The sequence below is a fragment of the Tamandua tetradactyla genome, chromosome 8 (genome assembly GCF_023851605.1).
Source record: "Tamandua tetradactyla isolate mTamTet1 chromosome 8, mTamTet1.pri, whole genome shotgun sequence".
Classification (NCBI taxonomy): Eukaryota; Metazoa; Chordata; class Mammalia; order Pilosa; family Myrmecophagidae; genus Tamandua; species Tamandua tetradactyla.
In genome coordinates this window covers 33,711,515-33,732,373 of record NC_135334.1, presented here as the reverse complement: position 1 = coordinate 33,732,373, position 20,859 = coordinate 33,711,515, and the positions used below count along the sequence as shown (strand labels likewise).

The 20,859-nt window shown below is 34.6% G+C and overlaps 1 protein-coding gene across 1 annotated transcript in view; it reads left to right on the top strand.

Annotated features, from left to right (window-relative positions):
* Nucleotides 1–19,756, top strand: part of ACAT1 (acetyl-CoA acetyltransferase 1) — a 36,130-nt gene extending 16,374 nt beyond the window's left edge. Inside the window, exons 6-12 of the mRNA XM_077113056.1 lie at nt 1,170–1,313; nt 1,758–1,908; nt 3,258–3,353; nt 4,553–4,666; nt 5,595–5,659; nt 7,332–7,489; nt 19,450–19,756. Of these exons, the coding sequence (XP_076969171.1) occupies nt 1,170–1,313; nt 1,758–1,908; nt 3,258–3,353; nt 4,553–4,666; nt 5,595–5,659; nt 7,332–7,489; nt 19,450–19,570 (849 nt within the window). The 3' untranslated portion in view covers nt 19,571–19,756. The remainder of the gene's footprint in view (nt 1–1,169; nt 1,314–1,757; nt 1,909–3,257; nt 3,354–4,552; nt 4,667–5,594; nt 5,660–7,331; nt 7,490–19,449) is intronic.
* Nucleotides 19,757–20,859: the final 1,103 nt, after the last annotated feature.

Here is a 20,859-nt window from a genome sequence, read left to right as displayed (position 1 = left end):
AAAGGTTGGATGTCAGAAGATCAACTAGGAAATTATTACAGCTGTCTGGGGAGAGATGAGGACCTCAATTAAGGTAGTAGGAGCATTATTTCCATGAACTGAGATTACTTCTAATCTTTCAAAAAACTAGAACATTAAATTTTTATCAGTGTAAGTGAAGGATTAGAAGATAGGTAAGAATTTCAGATAATGGTCCTAGAAGCAAGATTTCTGCTGTTTTTATTAATGCCCAATCCTCATTTATCATTACATGATTTGGATCATTTCTTCTCATCAGGGCCAAGGGGATAAAGAGGGTACTTTCTATATCCACTGTGCAACAAGTGACTTAAAAAAATCCATGTAGATAACTTGCCAAGCCCCAACCAAAACCATTCCAGCTAATTCTAAAGAACAGCTAGGGCAATATATAGGATTCTACAAAGGTTCCATGCACTAGGGCAACTTTCCAGAAACCTACAATCTCCAAATGGGCCCAGCCTTTCCAGGACATAAGCTAGTTCCATCTCCCTACACCATATTATTGACAGCCCCTTCCAACATGAAACAGTTAGAGTGGGTATAGCCTAAATCCCCTGAAGAGTGGGACAGAAAGATCAAAGGTGATGGTGGAGTTGTACTGAGAAGGTAGGGTTTAACAAATGGGCATGATTGCTGAATCATTAAATTGATGTTTCTTTTAGTCTCCAGTATCTTAGAGCAGCTAGAAGCAAAAATCTAAAATTGTGGAATTGTAACCCATACAAACTCTGAAATCTGTTCTCCAGCTAGTCGTTGTGCTGAGCTTTGAAATTTATTGCTTTTTTGTATATACTTTATTTTTCACAAAAAAGATAAAAAATTCGATTGGGATGATAAAAAAAAAATTATTACTTCTAGCCTCCTATATTCTGGAGCAGCTGGAAGGAAAAATCTGAGAGTATGATATGGTAGCCAATGACAAACTCTGGGATTTTCCTGTAACTACTTGTTGAAGAGTGCTTTGAGAACTATTGCATTTTTCTTTCTTTGCTATGAATATATGTTATATTAAACAAAAAAAGTTTTAAAAAATCCATATAGAACGTTTGTTTGTTTATAGCCTTATAAAAAGTGTTTACATGTTAACATAAAGCTGTGGTTGCAACTACTGTTTGAATTCACATTGATTTTTGTGTATTGCTGAGCAGGATGTGATGGTGGCAGGTGGGATGGAGAGCATGTCCAATGTTCCATATGTCATGAACAGAGGAGCAACACCTTATGGAGGGATAAAGCTTGAAGATTTGATTGTGAAAGATGGGCTAACTGATGTCTACAATAAAATCCATATGGTAAGTGTTGCTTTGTAATGGAAAAATGCTGTCTAGTATATAGTACTGCTTGATTTTTCTTAATGAATATATATATTTTAGAAACTGAACGAAAGTATGGGCCTTTGTAAATATTGATTTTAGCCATTCATTTTAGGGAAACATTTTTCTATGACCATTGCACTAGCTTGACTCAGTTGTTAGAGAAATTGTCCCAAACTTTAGTAGGGTGTTTTTCTGACTTCTCATGGATTCCATAAAATGTAATTATTTGCCTTTGAAATAGCAACTTCTGGGTTAATTTAAGCATTTGAAGATGAAGGCATGAGTGAAAAGTTACCTAGTACAGAAGTACTATGGAAGTACATTTTAAGAAAATGTTTCCTTAGTTAAGTTTAACTGCTAACCACTATTTTGTAATTTATGTAGAGTTAACTAGTTTTAAAAAATTCCACCTTTCAACAGGGCAGTTGTGCTGAGAATACTGCAAAGAAGCTAAATATTTTACGAGATGAACAGGATACGTATGCTATTAATTCCTACACAAGAAGTAAAGCAGCATGGGAGGCTGGAAAATTTGGAAATGAAGTTATTCCTGTGACGATTACAGTAAAAGGTAGAGGGATAATGATTCCAAATGGATTTTAATTTTCAGTAGACTTTATGTGTTGCCAGTTTTTAAAAATTAGTACATTTTTATCTTTGTTGACTTCAGCTGAGGCTATTTCTGCTTGTTGTTAATAAAGGGAAAAGTTATCAGTTCATAGAGTATATTTCAACCTAATTTAAGATGAGACGTAGCCCACTTGCAAGAACCGCTAAGCATATTATTATTATTTTAATTGTATAATATAACATATATTCTAAAATAGAAAGAAAAATATATTTAAAAAACAAAGGAAAAAGCAGTAGATTTCAAAGCATTCGTCAACAAGTAGTTACAAGACAGATCCCAGAGTTTGTCATGGGCCACCATTCCATCGTCTCAGAGTTTTCCTTTTAGGTGTCCAGAACATAGGTGGCTAGAAGAATAAATATTTTTTTATCATCACAATCACTTTTTTTTCTTTTTTGTGAAAAATAACATATATACAATAAAGCAATAAATTTCAAAGCACAGCACAACAATTAGTTGGAGAACAGATTTCAGAGTTTGGTATGGGTTACAGTTCCACAATTTTAGGTTTTTTTTTTTTTTTCATAGTCATTTGTTACATCCTGTCTTCTCTGTATAACTCTACCATCACCTTTGAGCTTTCTGTCCCACTCTTTAGGGGTATTTGGGCTATGCCCACTCTAACTTTTTCATGTTGAAAGGGACTGTCGGTAATATGGGGTAGAGAGATGGAACTAGCTGATGTTCTGGAGAGGCTGGGCCCTCAGGACTTACTTGGTCGAGGAACTCATCTGGAGGTTGCAGGTTTCTGAAAGGTTACCCCAGTGCTTGGAACCTTTGTAGAACCTTATATATTGCCCTAGGTGTTCTTTAGAATTGGCTGGAATGGTTTTGATTGGCGTTTGGCAAGTTATGATAGGTAGCAGTGTCTAACTGAAGCTTGCTTAAGAGTGACCTCCAGAGTAGCCTCTCGACTCTATTTGAACTCTCTCAGCTACTGATACTTTTACTTATATTTCTTTTCCCCCTTTTGGTCAAGATGGAATTGTTGATCCCACAGTAAGCATATTATTTTTAATTTGAAAAATAGATTTATTAGAACTCTTTCTCATACATAAAAGACAATACATTAGTTTAAGTAAAAGTGGGTTTTATTGGAAGGATGCTGAAGTAACTCCTGGAACTAAGGATGAAAAGTAGCAACCACACAGCTCTGGGGACTTTAGGGACTGGAATTAGGTTTTCAGTATTATTAGACATGTTCTTTGTCAGTGGCGCTATTAGACATAATGAATGACTAATTATTGTCTTGAGTGGTGATTACTTAGCTTAAAAGATTTTTGTTTTAGGTAAACCGGATGTAGTAGTCAAAGAAGATGAAGAATATAAACGTGTTGATTTCAGCAAAGTTTCAAAACTGAAGACAGTTTTCCAAAAAGAAAATGGTTAGTAGTGACAATGAAGTGCAAGAAAAAATTGAGTCAGTATAACGTAACAACTTTTGGAATTGCTCAAGAATTTTTAGAAAGCAATTCTAGAAAAATATCTAGTTGTTATTTAATATATTAACTGTATCAAGCGCAAACAAAATTGGCAAATGTATGGCCTTAATTCATAGTATATTTTAAATTCCTTAAACAGTGTATATTTCTAATATTTAAATTGTACAGAATAGCTTATGTAACATGACTATAGAATTCAGTTTTCATTACATTTTGTCCTGAGTGTTAATTGTGATTTGAACGCCAAGTTTACATGTTATGTTAAATCTCTGTAAATTCCTTGAGGGCTGAGATGGCAGCTGTGTCATTTATTCTTATATTTCTAATGCTTGCATGTAGTGTGGGTCCTTAATGGGTAACTGTTGACTAGTAGTACAAATAAGATCTCAGTGTGCTAAGTTAATGTTCTGAAATCCTTTGAGATAGGTCAGTTTTCCTTTTTTGAAATTGGCTTCTGCAGTTGGAATAATAATCTGAAATTTGTTTTCCTTTCCTGAATTAAATTTCTCATTACCAGTATAGGAATGGAGCCATTTGTTTTTTTAAAAGCATCATATAAAAATTTACCTTGCAAAAGCATTTTTTTATAATCTCAGCAGCAGGCTATTGTGGGATCTTCATTTATATTTTTTACAAATAGGTTTATTGACATATGTCTTATAAGAATTCTTCAGTCTAAAAGTGTAATTCTCCAATTTGAAGTGTACACACAGTTCTGTGGATTTTAGTATTGACATTTAGCTTCAAATTATTCTAGAAAAGGAGATATACCTGATTTTAACCCTGGTTATAATATATAATTGTTATATTTTGTATAAGCAAAGAGCTAAAGACCGGAGAAAGGTGAATGAACTGGTCCCTGTCTTTGAGTTATATATAGACCAGCATTTACCCAGTTTCATCATACATGTGTTCCTGAGCTAGCTTTGAAAACCTGTTGCAAAAACCTAATATAAAAAAGCATTCTTACATTAATAGTTTTGTAGCTCTATGTTTCCTGGGGGTAGGAATGATCTCCATCCATATTTGTAAATTCTCACACACACATAGCAATCCAGGCAGTACTCTGTAGGTGTTTGTTAAATGGAAGCAAATAAATGCAGTGTAAAGGAATGTTTTGACTCTACGCTCATTGCTTTTAGGGACAGTCACAGCTGCCAATGCTAGCACACTGAATGATGGAGCAGCTGCTGTGGTTCTGATGACTGCGGATGCAGCCAAGAGGTTCAATATCAAACCACTGGCCAGAATAGCAGGTAGAAAATATTCTGACTTTGTTTGTTACTCAACCTCTATAAATAAGTTCTTCCTGAAATTGGTTTTTATTGTTGGTAACAGATAATATTGAGTTGGCTATTTCTATCTATAGGTTGTGCTTTGTGACATAACTAATGTATATTTTAGTTGAGAATGAAACTCCTTTAACATTTTTTTTTAATAATATAATTTGCTTTATATGAGTAAGATTTTAGAAACTTTCACTGTCCTCTATGGCAATAGGAGAAAACAAGGTACATATTTTATCCCAGAAAGGCAGAAGGGGAGAATAAAATAATAGGGAATTAGAAGTCTAGAGCTACGAAATCTAGAAGTTCTGGCATTTATTAACTGTATGACTTTAGGTGAGGTCTCAGTCTCTTTAAACCTATTTTTAACTGTAAAATCTACCTTGCGTTCTTCATCAGGTGTCTGATAGAACTGACTTAATATATTTGAAAGCGTTTCATAAAGACTTAAACAAATGCCCTTTTGTTACCTTATTTTATTCTTAGCCTAGACATCAGGGTTGCTTAAACTTAGCACTGTTGACATTTTGGGGCAGATAATTCTCTATTATGGGAAGCTGTCCTATGTATTATAGCATATTAGAAGCATCTTTGGCTTCTTTCCAGCAGCATCCCACCTATTCTGACAATAAAAAATGTCTCCACACAGTACCAAGTGTCCCTGGTGGTAAATATCCCTAAATGCCTATGCTCAGCACTATTTGAAAATCATTGGCTTAAATGATTGGTAAAATTTTATAATGTGTAGAGTCTTATAAATGGAACAAATATATTTACAGGGATCAGGAAACTTGCATGTAATGGGGTAACTTGGCTTTTGGGTTTTATATATAACATTCATTAGATATAGTTTGGTAGCTTGTAGAAAAGATATTAATGATTTTTTTTTTTTAAATAGCATTTGCTGATGCTGCTGTAGAACCTATTGATTTTCCAATTGCACCTGCATATGCTGTACCTAAGGTAAGAAGAAAGTGAGGAACCATACTCTGTTATGCCAACTTCTGATACTTCTGATTTGCATATACCAAGGTTGCAGGTTTTAGATTTCAAATGTTACTTACCTGCCAAAGCATGGAGGATAGCTTAGTTTTTAAACTTCCCACTTCTCTTCCTGAAAATGATGAGATCAATATGAATAACAAAACAAAATAAATAAAAGAGCAACCCACGAACTACAGTACAGCTCAGTGGAACAGATAAAAACTAAATAGGTGCGACTCTGAACTCACATACCTGGTATAATTGCAAAGGGGAGTTGGTGCAGCAGAGGAAAAGGGGAATGCCAGTGATCCTGTGGTTCTAGAGGTAGAAAATAAAGCAGATATTTACTTACAGAATAGAGGTAGAGAGGTCACCATCCTGAAGGGGAACTGTTGGGAGGAGGTCTTAGAATAAGCAGTGAAATTAAATACAGAAAATCTACATATTCCAAATTGCCAGTTAAGTGTTACCAACACAGAACTAACCAGGTCTTTGAAGAGTTGCTTAAGGGCCACAGAAAAAGGAGGAAGTGCTGAGGAGGTTCAGGGATCTCAGAAGTCTCTAGAAAATAATCTCTTCCAAAAGGAGAGGGCCTCAACCTGAGAGGGAACTTCTGAGAATACCGACTAGATTTAAAGAAGCAGAATCAGTAATAAGGAAAGAGAAGGACCAGAATCAATGAGGAGAAAGGATTAACATTCTGCCAAGGGTGACAGATCTCTGAAAGTGACCAGAAATACACAGTTTCTGAAAGTGAATGCATCACATCACATAAGAAAACAAGGATGATAAAGAATTCTGGGTTCTGAAGGTAGAAGCCAGATCCTGACTCCAGCTAGAATCTGGGAGCTAGAGAAGTGACTACACATGAGGACCATATTTTAAATGTTCTGCTGTTAGAACAGAGAAAACCTTTGAACTCTACAGCTTGGAAAGCTACCTTAGCCCACTGGTGAAGGAGAGGAAGGAAGAGTTTTCATGCTAACTTTTTGTTACATGTACCAGTAGAGTTTCCTTTTTAAAGAAAAATGGCACTAGCTATATTCTGTAAAGTAATTAGCATAAGGATAACTGCTAGAAGAAAAACATCTTCCTGAAAGGCTGAGGAACTACAAAACCCAGACAAATAAATCACATAATGAAAGACTTTAAATTAACAATTAAGCATGAAGTTACAACTGAGAATTATCTGTGCCGAATAACCCCACAATAAGTAATAAAACAGAAACTACAGGAGATTCATGGAAAAACAGAAATATACTATTAGTAGATTGTAATAGGCCTCTTTGACAGATCAAGAATATAGAACTAAATCGCACATACACAGTAAAGTAGATCTTAAGAATATATATTATGTACCCCAAAATAGAGAATGCATCTTATTTTCGAATTGAATCAAGTTTTCTGTATCCTCAAAATAGAAATAAGACAATACAGACAAAATTCCTTAATTACAGTATAGAAGGATGAGAAATTAAAACAAAAATAAGAAAATAAAAAAGTCCTTACTCTTAGGAATGAAAAGCTCCATATTTAAATAGTTAGGTCCAAGGGAAATAAAAACCAAACTTTGCAAAATTTCAAGAAAGCAATGCAAATGCGTAAGTTTTGATAATTATTTGAACATCATCCATCTTTTAACAAATTTTAGGTTCTTAAAGATGCAGGATTGAATAAAGAAGATATTACAATGTGGGAAGTCAATGAAGCCTTTAGTCTGGTTGTACTTGCAAACATTAAAATGCTAGAGATTGATCCCAAAAAGGTGAATATTGATGGAGGAGCCGTTTCTTTGGGACATCCAATTGGGTATGTAAAATCATAAGGAAAACTATATCTTGGCTAATAGCTTGCTTTTTTATTTCTAGTTAAACTTAAATTACTTCATGATAATTTATCTGTTTTCTAAATTTCTGAGAGTAGATTCCATACATCATACTTCTTAACACAATTCATCCATATATATTTTCTCAGAACAAGGATATTAACTTACATAGCCACATTAAATACCATTATCAAGTTCAAGAAATTTGACATTGATAAAAAGCATACAATCTATATTCCAGTTTTTTCAGTTATGGTAATAAAGTCCGTGTGGGCATTTTCTCCTCCATTATTAGAGCTTCTCCAGGATCATGTATTGGATATAATTGTCATTGTTCTTTAGTCTCTTTTTTTTTTTAAATTGTGGTAACATATACAATCTAAATTTTCCCAGTTCACTCCCATGCATACAATGCATTGGCATTAATCAGATTCATTCAGTTGTGCTACTATCATCACCATCCATTAGAAAAACTTCTCTGTCACCCAAAACAGACATTCTGTATCCACTCTGTACACTCTCCTCCCCTTTTTCCCTGCACCTGGTAACTTCTAATCTACTGTCTATCTCTATGATTTACGTTTTCTAGTAATTTCATTTAAGTGGAATCATACAATATCTTTCCTTTTCTGTCTGGCTTATTTCACTCAACATGATATCCTCAAGGATCAGCACTTAATGCCTTTTACAGCTGAATAATACTCTATTGTATATAAATACCACGTTTTGTTTATCCATGATCTGTTGGTGGACATTTAGGTTGCTTCCACTGTTTGGCTGTTGTGAATAATGCTGCTTTGAACATTGGTATGCAGATATGTGCCTGAATCCCTGCTTATCTTTCTTTTAGACATATACCTAGAAGTGGGATTGCCAGGCTATATGCTAGTTCTATGTTTAACTTTCTGAGGAAGCACCAGATGCGTTCCCACAGCAGCTGTACCATTTTACATTTTCCCCAACAATGTATTAAAGTTCCTGTTTCTCTACATCCTTGCCAGCACTTATTTTCTATTTTTAAAATATAACCACCTGGTGGGTGTGAAGTGGTATCTCATTGTAATTTTGATTTGCATTTCCCTATTGGCTTCTTTGAGTATCTTTTCATGTGCCTTTTGGTCATTTGTATATTTTTCTTGGAGAAATGTCTGTTCAGTCTTTTGCCCATTTTATTGGGCTGTTTGTCTTTTTTGTTGCTGAAGTATAGGATTTCTTTATATATTTGGGATATTAAACTCTACTCAAATATGTGGTTTCCAGATATTTTCTCCCATTCTTTAGGTGGTGTTTTATTATTTTCATGATGGAGTCCTTTGCACAGAAGTTGATTTTTTTCTTTTATTGCCCATGCTTTTGGTGTAAAGTCTAAGAAACCATTGCCTAACACAAGTTCTTGAAGATGCTTCCCCACGTTTTCTTCTAAGACTTTTATGGTTGTGGTTCTTAGAGGACTTTGATCCACTTTGAATTAGTTTTTGTGTATGGTGTGAGGTACAGGGGTCCACCCTTATTTTTTAAATATGGATGTCCAGTTCTTAGCACCATTTAAAGAGAATATTCCTTCCCAATTGAGTGGACTTGGCACCTTTGCCAAAAATCAGTTGGCCACAGATGTGAAGGTCTGTTTCTGAACTCAACTTGATTCCATTGATCTATCTTTGTGCCAGTACTATGCTGTTTTGATTATTGTAGCTCTGTAATAGGGTTTAAAATAGGGAAATGCGAGTCCTTCAATCTTGTTCTTTTTGAAGATGGTTTTGACTTTTCAGGGCCCTTTATTCTTCCATATAAATTTGTTGATTGGCTTTTCCATTTTAGAATTTTGACTGGGATTACATTTAACCTGTAAATCACTTTGAGTAGAAATAAAACCTTAATATTTAGTCTTTCAATCCATGAGTATAGAATATCCTTCCATTTACTTAGGTCTTTAATTTATTTAAGCAATGTTTTGTAGTTTTCCATATACAGGTCTTTACATCCTTGGTTAAACTTATTCTTGGATATTTTATCTTTTTGGATGCTGTTGTAAACGGGATTGTTTTCTTGATTTACTTTCCATCTGGTTATGCTAGTGAATAGAAAGCCCACTGATTTTTGAGTATTGATCTTCTAACCTGCTGTTTAGGTTAATTCCCTTGTTAGCCCTATTAAATTTCTTGGAGATTTTTCATAGTATTCTATATATAGGATTATATCATCTGTGAATAGGTATAGTGTTATATTTTCTTTTCCAATATGGATGCTTTTAATTTCTCTTTACTACCTAACTGCTTTTGCTAGAACTTCTAGTACAATGTTGAATAATAGTCCTGATCATAGGGGGAAGGTTTTCTGTGTCACCATTGAGTATGATGTTATCTGTGGGCTTTTCTTATTTGCCCTTATCATGTTGAAAAAGTTCTCTTCTATTCCTAGTTTTCTTAGTGTCTTTATCAAGAAGGAATACTGGATTTTGTCAGATGCCTTTTCTGTATTAATTGAGATGACCGTATGTATTTTTTCCTTAATTCTAATGTATATTACATTAATTTTCTGATATGAACTTCCCTTGCATATATGGGAGAAATCCCACTTGATCATGGTGTACAATCTTTTTAATGTTGGATTTGGTTTGCTAGTTTTTTAAAAAATATTTTAACTATTTTTATTGATAAATATTCACACACACATTCCATACTTGGTGTACATTTAATGGCTCACAATATCATCACATAGCTGTGTATTCATCACCATGATCATTTTTTAAAACACTTGCATTACTCCAGAAAAAGATATAAAGAGAGAAAAGAAAAATCTCGTGCATACTGTACCCCATACCCCTCCTTCTCATTGACCACTAGTATTTCCATCTACCTAATTTATTTTACCCTTTGTCCCACCTATTATTTATTTATTTTATCCAAATTTGTTTAATCATCTGTCTGTACCCTGGATAAAAGGAGCAGCAGACACAAATTTTTCACAATTCCACAGCACACTGTAAAAATTATAGCTGTATACAGTTATCTTCAAGAATCAAGGCTACTGGAACACAGCTCAACAGTTTCAGGTACTGCCCTCACATCACTCCAATACACCATAAACTAAAAAGGGGTATCTGTATAATGCTTATGAATAATCTCCAGGATAACCTCTCAACTCTGTTCTAAATCTCTCAGCCACTGAAATTTTGTCTCATTTCTCTCTTCCCCCTTTTGGCCAAGAAGCCCTTCTCAATCCCTTAATGCTGGGTCCTGGCTCATCCTGGGATTTCTGTCCCACCTTGCCAGGGAGATTTACAGCCCAGGAGTCATGTCCCATGTAGAGGAGGAGGGCAGGGAGTTCACTTGCCAAGTTGACTTAGAGGTTTGCTAGTTTTTGTTGAAAATTTTTGCTCAGTACCCATAAGTGATGTAGATCTATAGTTTTCTTGTAATATCATTATCTGGATTTGCTGGCCCCATAGAATGAGTTAGAATATGTTTCGTCCTTTTCATATTTTTGAAACAGTTTGGGAAGGGTTGGTGTTTATTTTTATTTGAGTATTTGGTGAAATTCACCTGTAGGTCATCTAGTTTGGACTTTTCTTTGTTGGGAGGTTATTTATTTTTGTTTAAAAAAGTTTTTTTTTCATTAGAGAAGCTTTAGGTTTACAGAAAAATCATATAAAAAAGTGTTCCCATGTACTGCCTCTTATTACTTACATTAGTTTGATACCTTTGTTACATTTGATGAAGGAGTATTATAATTGTAGTAGTAAGTCTAGTCCATGGTTTGCTTTTTTTTCCCTTCAATATAATACCCTCTTGTTAACACCTTATCTTAGTGTTATACATTTGTTAAATTTATAAAAGAACATTTTTATAATTATACTATTAACTTAGGCCATCGTTTACAATAGGGTTCACTGTGTTGTACAGTTCTATGTTTTATCTTTTAATTTTTATCCTAGTAATTTATATATGATCTAACATTTCCTTTTAATTACCTTCACATATAAAATTCAGTGCAGTTAATTACACTCATAATGTTGTGCTACCATTACTATCATCCATTTCCAAGATTTTACAGTCAGCCCAAATAGAAAGAAATTCTGTACAAACTAAGCATTAACTCCCCATTCCGTATCCCTAACCCACCTCCTGGTAACTTACATGCTAAATTCTAATTCTGTGTGTTTGCTTAGTTTAATTATTTCATCACAGTGAGTTCAAACAATATTTGGCCTTTTGTGTCTGCCTTATTTCACTCAACCTACTGTCTTGAAGATTCATCCTTGTTTTTGTGTGAAACACAACTTCATTCCTTTTTATGCTAAACAGTATCCCTTTGTATGTATATACTACCTTTAATTTATCCATTCATTGATTGATGGGACACACACTTGTGTTGCTTCCATCTTTTGACAATTTTGAAAAATGTCGCTATGAACATTAGTGTGCAAATTTCTGCTTGAGTCCTTGTTTCTTTTGATATACTTAGATGTAGGATTGCCAGGTCATATCGTACCTCTATAAGCTTTTTGAGGTATACTTTTCCACAGATAAGTATACTGCTACTGGTGGGTTTGTCATATATGCCCTTTGTCATGTTGAGGAAGTTTCCTTTAATTCCTTTTCTAAGTGTTTTTATCAAGATTCTGATAAAATCTGGATTTTGTTAGATGCTTTTTCTGCATCAGTTAAGATGATCATGTGGGTTTTTTTCATTAATGTGGTATATTTTATATTAATTGATTTTCTTATGTTGAACCACACTTGTATATCTGGGACAAATCCCACTTGATCATGGTATATAATTATTTTAATGTGCTGTTAGATTCAGTTTGCTAATATGTTGTTCAGGATTTTTGCATCTATATTCATAAATATATTGGTCTGTAATTTTCTTTTCTTGTAGTATTTTTATCTGATGTGTAGTAGAATGATGTTGGCCTCAATGAGTTAGGTAGTATTCCCTCCTCTTCAGTGATTTGGAAGAGTTTGAGCAGGACTGGTATTAGTTCTTCTTGAAATGTTTGGTAGAATTCACCTGTGAAGCCATTTGATCCTTGGGCTTTTCTTTATTGGGAGGTTTTTGATGACTGATTCAGTCTCTTTACTTATAATTGGTCTATTGAGATCTACTATTTCCGCTTTAGTTAGTGTATTTAAATTTCTTAGACTTGTTTTGTGACCCAACATATGGTTGATCCTGGAGAACAACTGATGTGCACTTGAGAAGAATATGTATACTGTGGTTTTGGTATGCAGTGTTCTGTATATGTCTGTTAAGTCTAGTTCATTTTTCATAATATTCAAGTTCTGTTTCCTTATTGATATTTTTTTTATTGTAATTATCCTTTTGATGACTGGTATTTTGGATTTCTGTCCCGCATTTCCAGGGAGGATTACACCCCTGGTAGTCATGTCCCATGTAGAGAGGGGGAGGGCAGTGAGTTTGCTTGCTGTGTTGGCTGAGAGATAGGCTGCATCTTAGCAACAGAAGAGGGTGAATCTTAGGTCTAATTTTAGGTAGACTTAGCCTGTCCTTTGCAGGGATAATTTTCATATGAACAAACCCAAGATTGAGGGTTCGGCCTATTGATTTTGTTGACCTCACTGCTTGTGATAATTTCAGGGCTTCTCCAAATGGGGAACTTGAATTTTCCCTCTTCCTTACCATTCCCCTAAGGGTACTTTGCAAATACTTTTTTATTCACTGTTCAAATCACTCTGGGATTTATCAGGGCATCACTCTGGACAAACCTACAAAATCTCATGCCCTACTTAAGGTTCCATGCACTTAGGGTGTTGAATTAAACTGTCCATATAAGTTATATTAGGAGATGCACTAGTCAAAATTTAAATTTTGAACCAAATAAGCATTTTTTGCTTTAGTCTCACACATAAGTAAAAGTTTTAAAATATGTATTACCATCTGTTCTCAATACCCTGCAATATTAACATTCCATTGTTCTTCATCATGAAAAACTGTTTTTTGATTTGTACATTTAGTTACTATCATTGTACACTCTAGGCATTCCTAGATTGTACCATCTTGGTCTTTATTGTCTATCTTTCCTTCTGATTTCATTTGTGCCCCCACCCCTCCTCCCTCTATCATTCTCACATTCAGCTTCATTCAGTGTACTAACATTATTATACTACAGTTAGGTATAATGTGCTATCCATTTCTGAATTTTTACAGTCAGTCCTGTTGCACAATTTCAGTTCCAATTACCCGGTATCTATCCTATTTCTATCTCTTAATGACTTCTGTTCTTAACTGAAATTCTCGAAGTTCATTCAATAATGTTAGTTCATATCAGTGAGACCATACAGTATTTGTCTTTTTGTTTGTGGCTAATCGCACTCAGCATAATGTCCTCAAGGTCCATTCATGTTGTTATATGCTTCTTAACTTTATTCTGTCTTACAGCTGCATAATATTCCATTGTATGTATATACCACAGCTTGTTCAGCCACTCATCTGTTGATGGACATTTGGGCTGTTTCCATCTCTTGGCAATTGTAAATAATGCTGCTATAAACATTGGTGTGCAAATGTCCGTTTGTGTCCTTGCCCTCAGGTCCTCTGAATAGCTACCTAGCAATGGTATTGCCTGGTCATATGGCAATTCTATATTTAGCTGCCTGAGGAACTGCCACAGTGCCTTCCACAGTGGTTGTACCATTTGACATTCCCACCAGCAGTGGATAGGTGTGCCTTTTTCTCCACATCTTCTCCAGCATTTGTCATTTTCTTTTTTATTGATAATGGCCATTCTGGTGGGTGTGAGATGATATCTCATTGTGGTTTTGATTTGCATTTCCCTAATAGCAAGGGAAGTTGAACATCATTTTCATAGGCCTTTTAGCCATTTGTATTTCCTGTTCTGAGAAGTGTCTGTTTATGCCTTTTGCCCATAATTGGGTTGTCTTTTTGTTATTGAATTGAACAATCTCTTTATATATTCTGCTTACTAGACCTTTGTCTGATATATCATTTCCAAATATTGTCTCCCATTGTTAGGCTGTCTTTTTACTTTCTTGATGAAGTTCTTTGATGCACAAAAGTGTTTAATTTTGAGAAGTTCCCATTTATCTATTTCTTTCTTCAATGCTTGTGCTTTAGATGTAAGATCTAGGAAGCTGCCTCCTATTATAAGTTTTATAAGATGTTTCCGTACATTTTCTTCTAAAAGTTTTATGGTCTTAGATCTAATGTTTAGGTCTTTCATCCATTTTGAGTTAATTTTGTATAGGGTGTGAGATATGGATCCTCTTTCATTCTTTGCATGTGGATATCCAGTTTTCCAAGCACCATTGATTGAAGAGACTGTTCTGTCCCAGGTGAGTTGTCTTCACTGCCTTATCAAAGATCAATTGTCCATAGACGAGAATGTCCATATCTGAACACTATTCTATTCCATTGGTCAGTATATCTGTTTTTATGCTAGTATCATGCTTCATAAAATGCCTTAAAGTCACGTAGTATGAGACCTCTGACTTAATTTTTGTTTCTCAGGATGTTTTTAGCTATTCGGGGCACTCTGCCCTTCCAGATAAATGTAGTTATTGGATTTTCTATGTCTGCAAAGTAAGTTTTTATGATTTTAATGGTATTGCTATTGAATATTATATATTGAATACTATAAATCAATTTAGTTTAGAATTGACATCTTAACTATATTTAGTCTTCCAGTCCATGAACATGGTATACCCTTCCATTTATTTAGGTCTTCTGTGAATTCTTTTAGCAATTTCTTGTAGTTTTCTTTGTATACATCTTTTGTAATTTTTTTCCTAAGTATTTGATTCTTTGGGTTGCAGTTGTAAATGGAATTTTTTCTTGATTTTCTTCCTCAGATTGCTCATTATTAGTGTATTGAAACACTACAGATTTTCGGGTGGTGATCTTGTAACTTGCCACTTTGTTATATTCATTTATTCACTCTAGTAGTTTTGCTGTGGATTTTTTGTGGTTTTCAACATATAGTATCATATCATCTGCAAACAGTGAGAGTTTTACTTCTTCCTTTCCAATTTTGATGCCTTTTATGTCTTTTTCTTGTCTAATTGCTCTGGCTAGAACTTCCAACACAATGTTGAATAACAGTGATAATAGTGTACATCCTTGTCTTGTTCCTGATCTTAGGGGAAAGTCTTCAGCTTTTCCCCATTGAGGATGATGTTAGCTGTGGGTTTTTCATATATTCCCTTTATCATGTTGAGGAAGTTCCCTTCTATTCCTATCCTTTGAAGTGTTTTTAACAGAAAAGGATGTTGAATTTTGTGAAATGCTTTTCTGCATCAATCAAAATGATCATGTGGTTTTTCTGCTTTGATTTGTTGATTTGGTGTATTAGATTAATTGATTTTATGTTGAACCATTCTTGCATACTGGGATGAATCCTACTTCGTCATGGTGTATAATGCTTTTAATGTGCTGTTGGATTCAATTTGCAAGAATTTTATTGATATTTCTCCATCTATATTCATTAGAAATATGGGTCTAATTTTCTTTTCTTGTAGTAACTTTGTCTGGCTTTTGGTATGAGGGTGATGTTGGCTTCATAGAATGAGTTAGGTAGCCTTCTCTCCTCTTAAGTTTTTTTGAAGAGTTTGAGGAGGATTGGTACTAATTCTTCCTGGAATGTTTGGTAAAATTCACATTTGAAGGCTTCTGGTCCTGAACTTTTCTATTTTGGGAGCTTCTTAAGGACCGATTCAATTTCTTTACTTGTGATTGGTTTGTTGAGGGCATCTATTTCTTTTTGAGTAAATTTGGTTGTTCATGCCTTTCTAGGAAGTTGTCCATTTCATCTACGTTGTCTAGTTTATTAGCATAATGTTGTTCATAGTACCCTCTCATTACCTCCTTTATTTCCATGGGGTCAGCAGTTAAGTCTCTTCTGTCATTTCTGATTTTATTTGCATTCTTTCTTTTTGTCAACCTAAGTTTCCGTCAATTTTGATTTTCTCATAGAACCAATTTCTGATTTTGTTGATTTTCTTGATTGTTTTCATGTTCTCAATTTCATTTATTTCTGCTCTAATCTTCATTATTTCTTTTTGCTTGCTATGGGGTTAGTTTACTGTTCTTTTTCAAGTTCTTCCAAGTGAACTGTTAATTCCTTGTTTTTTGCTCTTCTTTTTTGATTAGGCATTTAGGGCAATAAATTTCCCTCTTTGCACTGCCTTTGCTGCATCCCATAAATTTTGATATGTTGTGTTTTCATTTTCATTTGCCTCGAGAGATTTACTGATTTCTCTTGTAATTTCTTCCTTGAACCACTGGTTGTTTCAGAGTGTGTCATTGAGCCTCCATATATTTGTGAATTTTCTGGCCCTCTTCCTGTTATTGATTTCCAACTTCATTCCTTTATGATCTGAGAAAGTGTTTTGTATGATTTCAATCTGTTTAAATTTATTGAGACTTGCTTTGTGACCCAGCATATGGTCTATCCTTGAGATTGATCCATGAGAAATACACTTGAGAAAAAGGTGTATGCTGCTATTGTGGGGTGTAATGTTTTATAAATGTCAGTTAAGTCTATTTTGTTTATTGTATTATTCAAATTATGTTTCTTTATGATCCTCTGTCTAGATGTTCTGTCCATTCATGAGAGCGGGGATTGAGATCTCCAACTGTATTATGGCAGATGTGTCTATTTCTCTTTTCAGTGTTTGCCTCATTTGGAGCACTCTGGCTCAATACATGAATATTTATGATTGTTAATGAATTCTTGTTGCATTGTTCCTTTTATTAATACTTAGTGTCCTTGTCTCTTTTTGAATTCTAATTCATTGGATATTATTATAACTACTTGTGCTCTTTTCTGATAGTTGTTTGCATGAAATATCTTGTCCCAGTCTTTCACTTTCAACCCTTGTTTGTCCTTGGTTCTAAAATGCATCTCCTGTAGACAGCATATAGATGGGTCCTGTTTTACAATCCATTCTGCCAGTCTGTGTCTTTTGATTGTGGAGTTTAATACATTAAAAGTGAGTGTTATTACTGTAAGGGCAATAGTTTCTTCTACCATTTTGCCTTTTGGATTTTATATGTCATATCTAATTTTTCCTCTTTTTACCTTTACTGATAGTCTTCATTTCTACACTCTTTTCCACAACTCTCTTTCCTGTCTTTTCCTATCTGTCTCTAGTGTTCCCTTTAGTATTTCTTGCAGAGCTGGTCTCTTGGTCACAAATTCCCTCAATGATTTTTTTTGTCTGAAAATGTTTTAATTTCCACCTCATTTTTGAAGGACAATTGCTGGATATAGAATTTTTGGTTGACAGTTTTTCTTTTAGAATCTTAAATACATACCAATGTCTTCTTGCCCCCATGGTTTCTGCTGAGAAATCTACACATAGCCTTATTGGGATTCCCTTGTACTTGATGGGTTTCTTTTCTCTTTCTGTTTTCAAAATTCTCTCTTTCTCCTTGACATCTGACATTCTGATTAATAAGTGTCTTAGAGTATGTCTAACTGGATCTATTTGGGTTTTGGTGCACTTCTTGGATGTGTAATTTTAAGTCTTTCATAAGAGTTGGGAAATTTTCAGTTAGAATTTCCTCCATTAGTCTTTCTCCTCCTTTTCTCTTGCCTTCTCCTTCTGGAACACCGACAACACGTGTATTCATGTGCTTCATGTTGTCATTCAGTTCCCTGAGTCCCTGCTCATTATTTTCCCTATATTTTCTTTTGCTTAACTGATTTCAGATGTCCCCTCCTCCAGTTCACTAATCCTATCTTCTGCCTCTTGAAATCTAATATTGTAGGTTACCATTGTATTTTTTAAATCTCTTCTACTGTACCTTTCATTCCTGTAAGTTCTGAGATTTTTCTTAGACTTTTGATTTCTTTTTTCTTAGACTTTTGATTTGTTCTTCCCTTGCCTTCTTTATATCCTGCCTTAATTCATTGATTTTATCTTTGATGAGATTTTCCATTTCTATTCAAACATCCTGAATTGTTTCAACTCCTGTATCTCATTTGACTTTTTTATTTGTTCCTTTGATTGGACCATATCTTCAGTTTTCTTAGTATGATTCATTATTTTTTTGCTGGCGTCTAGGAATTTAATTTCCTTAGTTTATTCTGGAGATTGTTTTCACTCTTTTACCTAGAATTTTCTTGCTGGATGACTTTGTTGTCTGTCTGTTCTTTGACATTCAGTTCTGCTTATTCTAGACCTATAGCATAGGTTTTGTTTATTGGAGCAGAATTTTTCAGTTCTTGTTTTCTTGTTTCTTGCCCTTCCTGTATGGTGCAGCATAACCCAAAGAAGTATAGTGTAATCCAAAAAAAAAGAAAAATCCTTTTCAGAGCAGGACCCTGTTCCTTGGGTTTGTTGATCAAGAACTTAAGTTGGTACATTTTTCTGTGTATCTCCAGGCCCTATGTGCCCCCTCTTTTTTCTTTTTTTTCAGGGTCCAGAACTTTTCAAGTATTTTGTGCTGTGCAATCCAAAAATCCTTTTTTTTTGTTTCTGTCAGCCCTGTCCCCTCTGCACCTGGGCAAAAACTAGTAACTAGCTTTTATTCAAGGTTTAGCTGAGCTGGGGGCCTATTTTTAGTAGTCAGATTTTGTTAATTAATTCCACAATGGAAGCTTGGTTGCACTCAGCCCCTTGCTGTTTGTAAAGTCTTTCCTTTCCCCTTTGGGAACCAGCCTGTGGGGAGGGGAACTGTCCTCCGCTGCTTGGGGGACTCCCTGTTCTGGGAGTGTTCACAGCTGCTCCAGCTTGTCCAGACTGGTGTATGCTGTGTGTCTGGTCACTGATATGGCCCCAGCAGTTGTTCTGTACTGGCTGTTTACTACCCGCTCTGGAGGATGAACTAATTTCCATACTTCACTAAGCCATGATCTTGGAACTGGTCTCCTGAAGTTAATTTTTAATATAAGTATTTTTTTTTTTTTTTATTAATCACATTCTGCACTTAAAGAATGAAAATGTTTTTTTAACCCTAGGATGTCTGGAGCTAGGATTGTCATTCATATGGCTCATACCTTGAAGCAAGGAGAATATGGTCTTGCCAGTATTTGCAATGGAGGAGGTGGTGCTTCTGCTATGCTGATTCAGAAGCTGTAGATGGAGACAAACCTTATGTGACCACAATGACTTCCTGTAATAAGGGTGATTACCCTGGATCAGCTTGTATTCAAATCATCCAGTCTCATTTTAAATTTTCTATTTTGACTTTTTAAAGCTAAAAAGCCATCTTAAAATCTTTTGAAATGAAAAATAAATTTTCTTCTGCATTAATTTTTAAATAATCTTTAGTTGTTTGGCCATTTCTTTGTTTTTTTTTAAAATTTATTGTCTTTTTAATACAAAATATTAAGATTAATACCATCATTAATTAATTCACTCTTTTACCCAGTGGTTAAAAAGGATTCTGCCTCTTCAGTCCTCACTGTTAAATAAAATTCAATCCTAATAAGATAAAGCTTTTTACAACAAATTTCTAGATCACTAGAATAGCACTGATAGAAGGTAGGAAGGGGTTGCACATATCCTCAGCATAGAAGGGAAGAGACTGCCAGTTTCAGTGTCATAATTCCTGTTCTACTGTGGCGTAAGAATCTTGAATTTCTTTTTTCACTCAGAAAAGCAAACACAAAAAAACCACTGTAGGCAGGAGCTACACATACCAACCTCAAATGCAACTCGAAGGGAAATTCACACTTTAGATGCACAATGTCTGGGAAGGCAGGGAGCAGTTAAGGTCAGTGTGTGTACATATCTGTTGGTAAATAATTTTGCATCCTATTTTTGAAGAAACAACTATATGGAAAAAATTATTCTCAAGATTCAGAATATAGTAGTAACAACTAACTGTTGTGGCTCATTATGAACTTACACACCATCCTTAAGGCTTTATTAATCCTCAAAAAACTCATGAAGGTGGTTATCATCATTATCCCTACTTTATAGTTAAGGATTTTGAGACCCAGAGGGACAAACCACTGCTAAGTAGCTGACCTAGGATTCAAATCCAAGTAGTGTGGCACCAGAGCCTAAGTCCTTAACTTACAAGAATTTATAGTCGTGAAACAGGACCTGGGTAAAATACAGGAAAAAAAAAAGAAACCCAAAATATATTAGAATGTTTCATTGAAGAGAAGCTGAGGTAACACTGCACCCCAAATGCAGTGATCTGGAAAACATTTGAAAAGCTCTCTAACAATGCTGTGAAGAAATAAGCAAAAGAGAAAGGATACAGAACCAACAGATAAATGGTGTTTTTCTAAGCAAGTAACAGATGGTACTCTGGAGCAAAAATTCAGTATCATAGAAAAACTCAGATTAAGTATTAAGTGGACAGATTTAGAGAACTTATTCATTAGCAAAATTAACAGAATCATACTAAAACAACC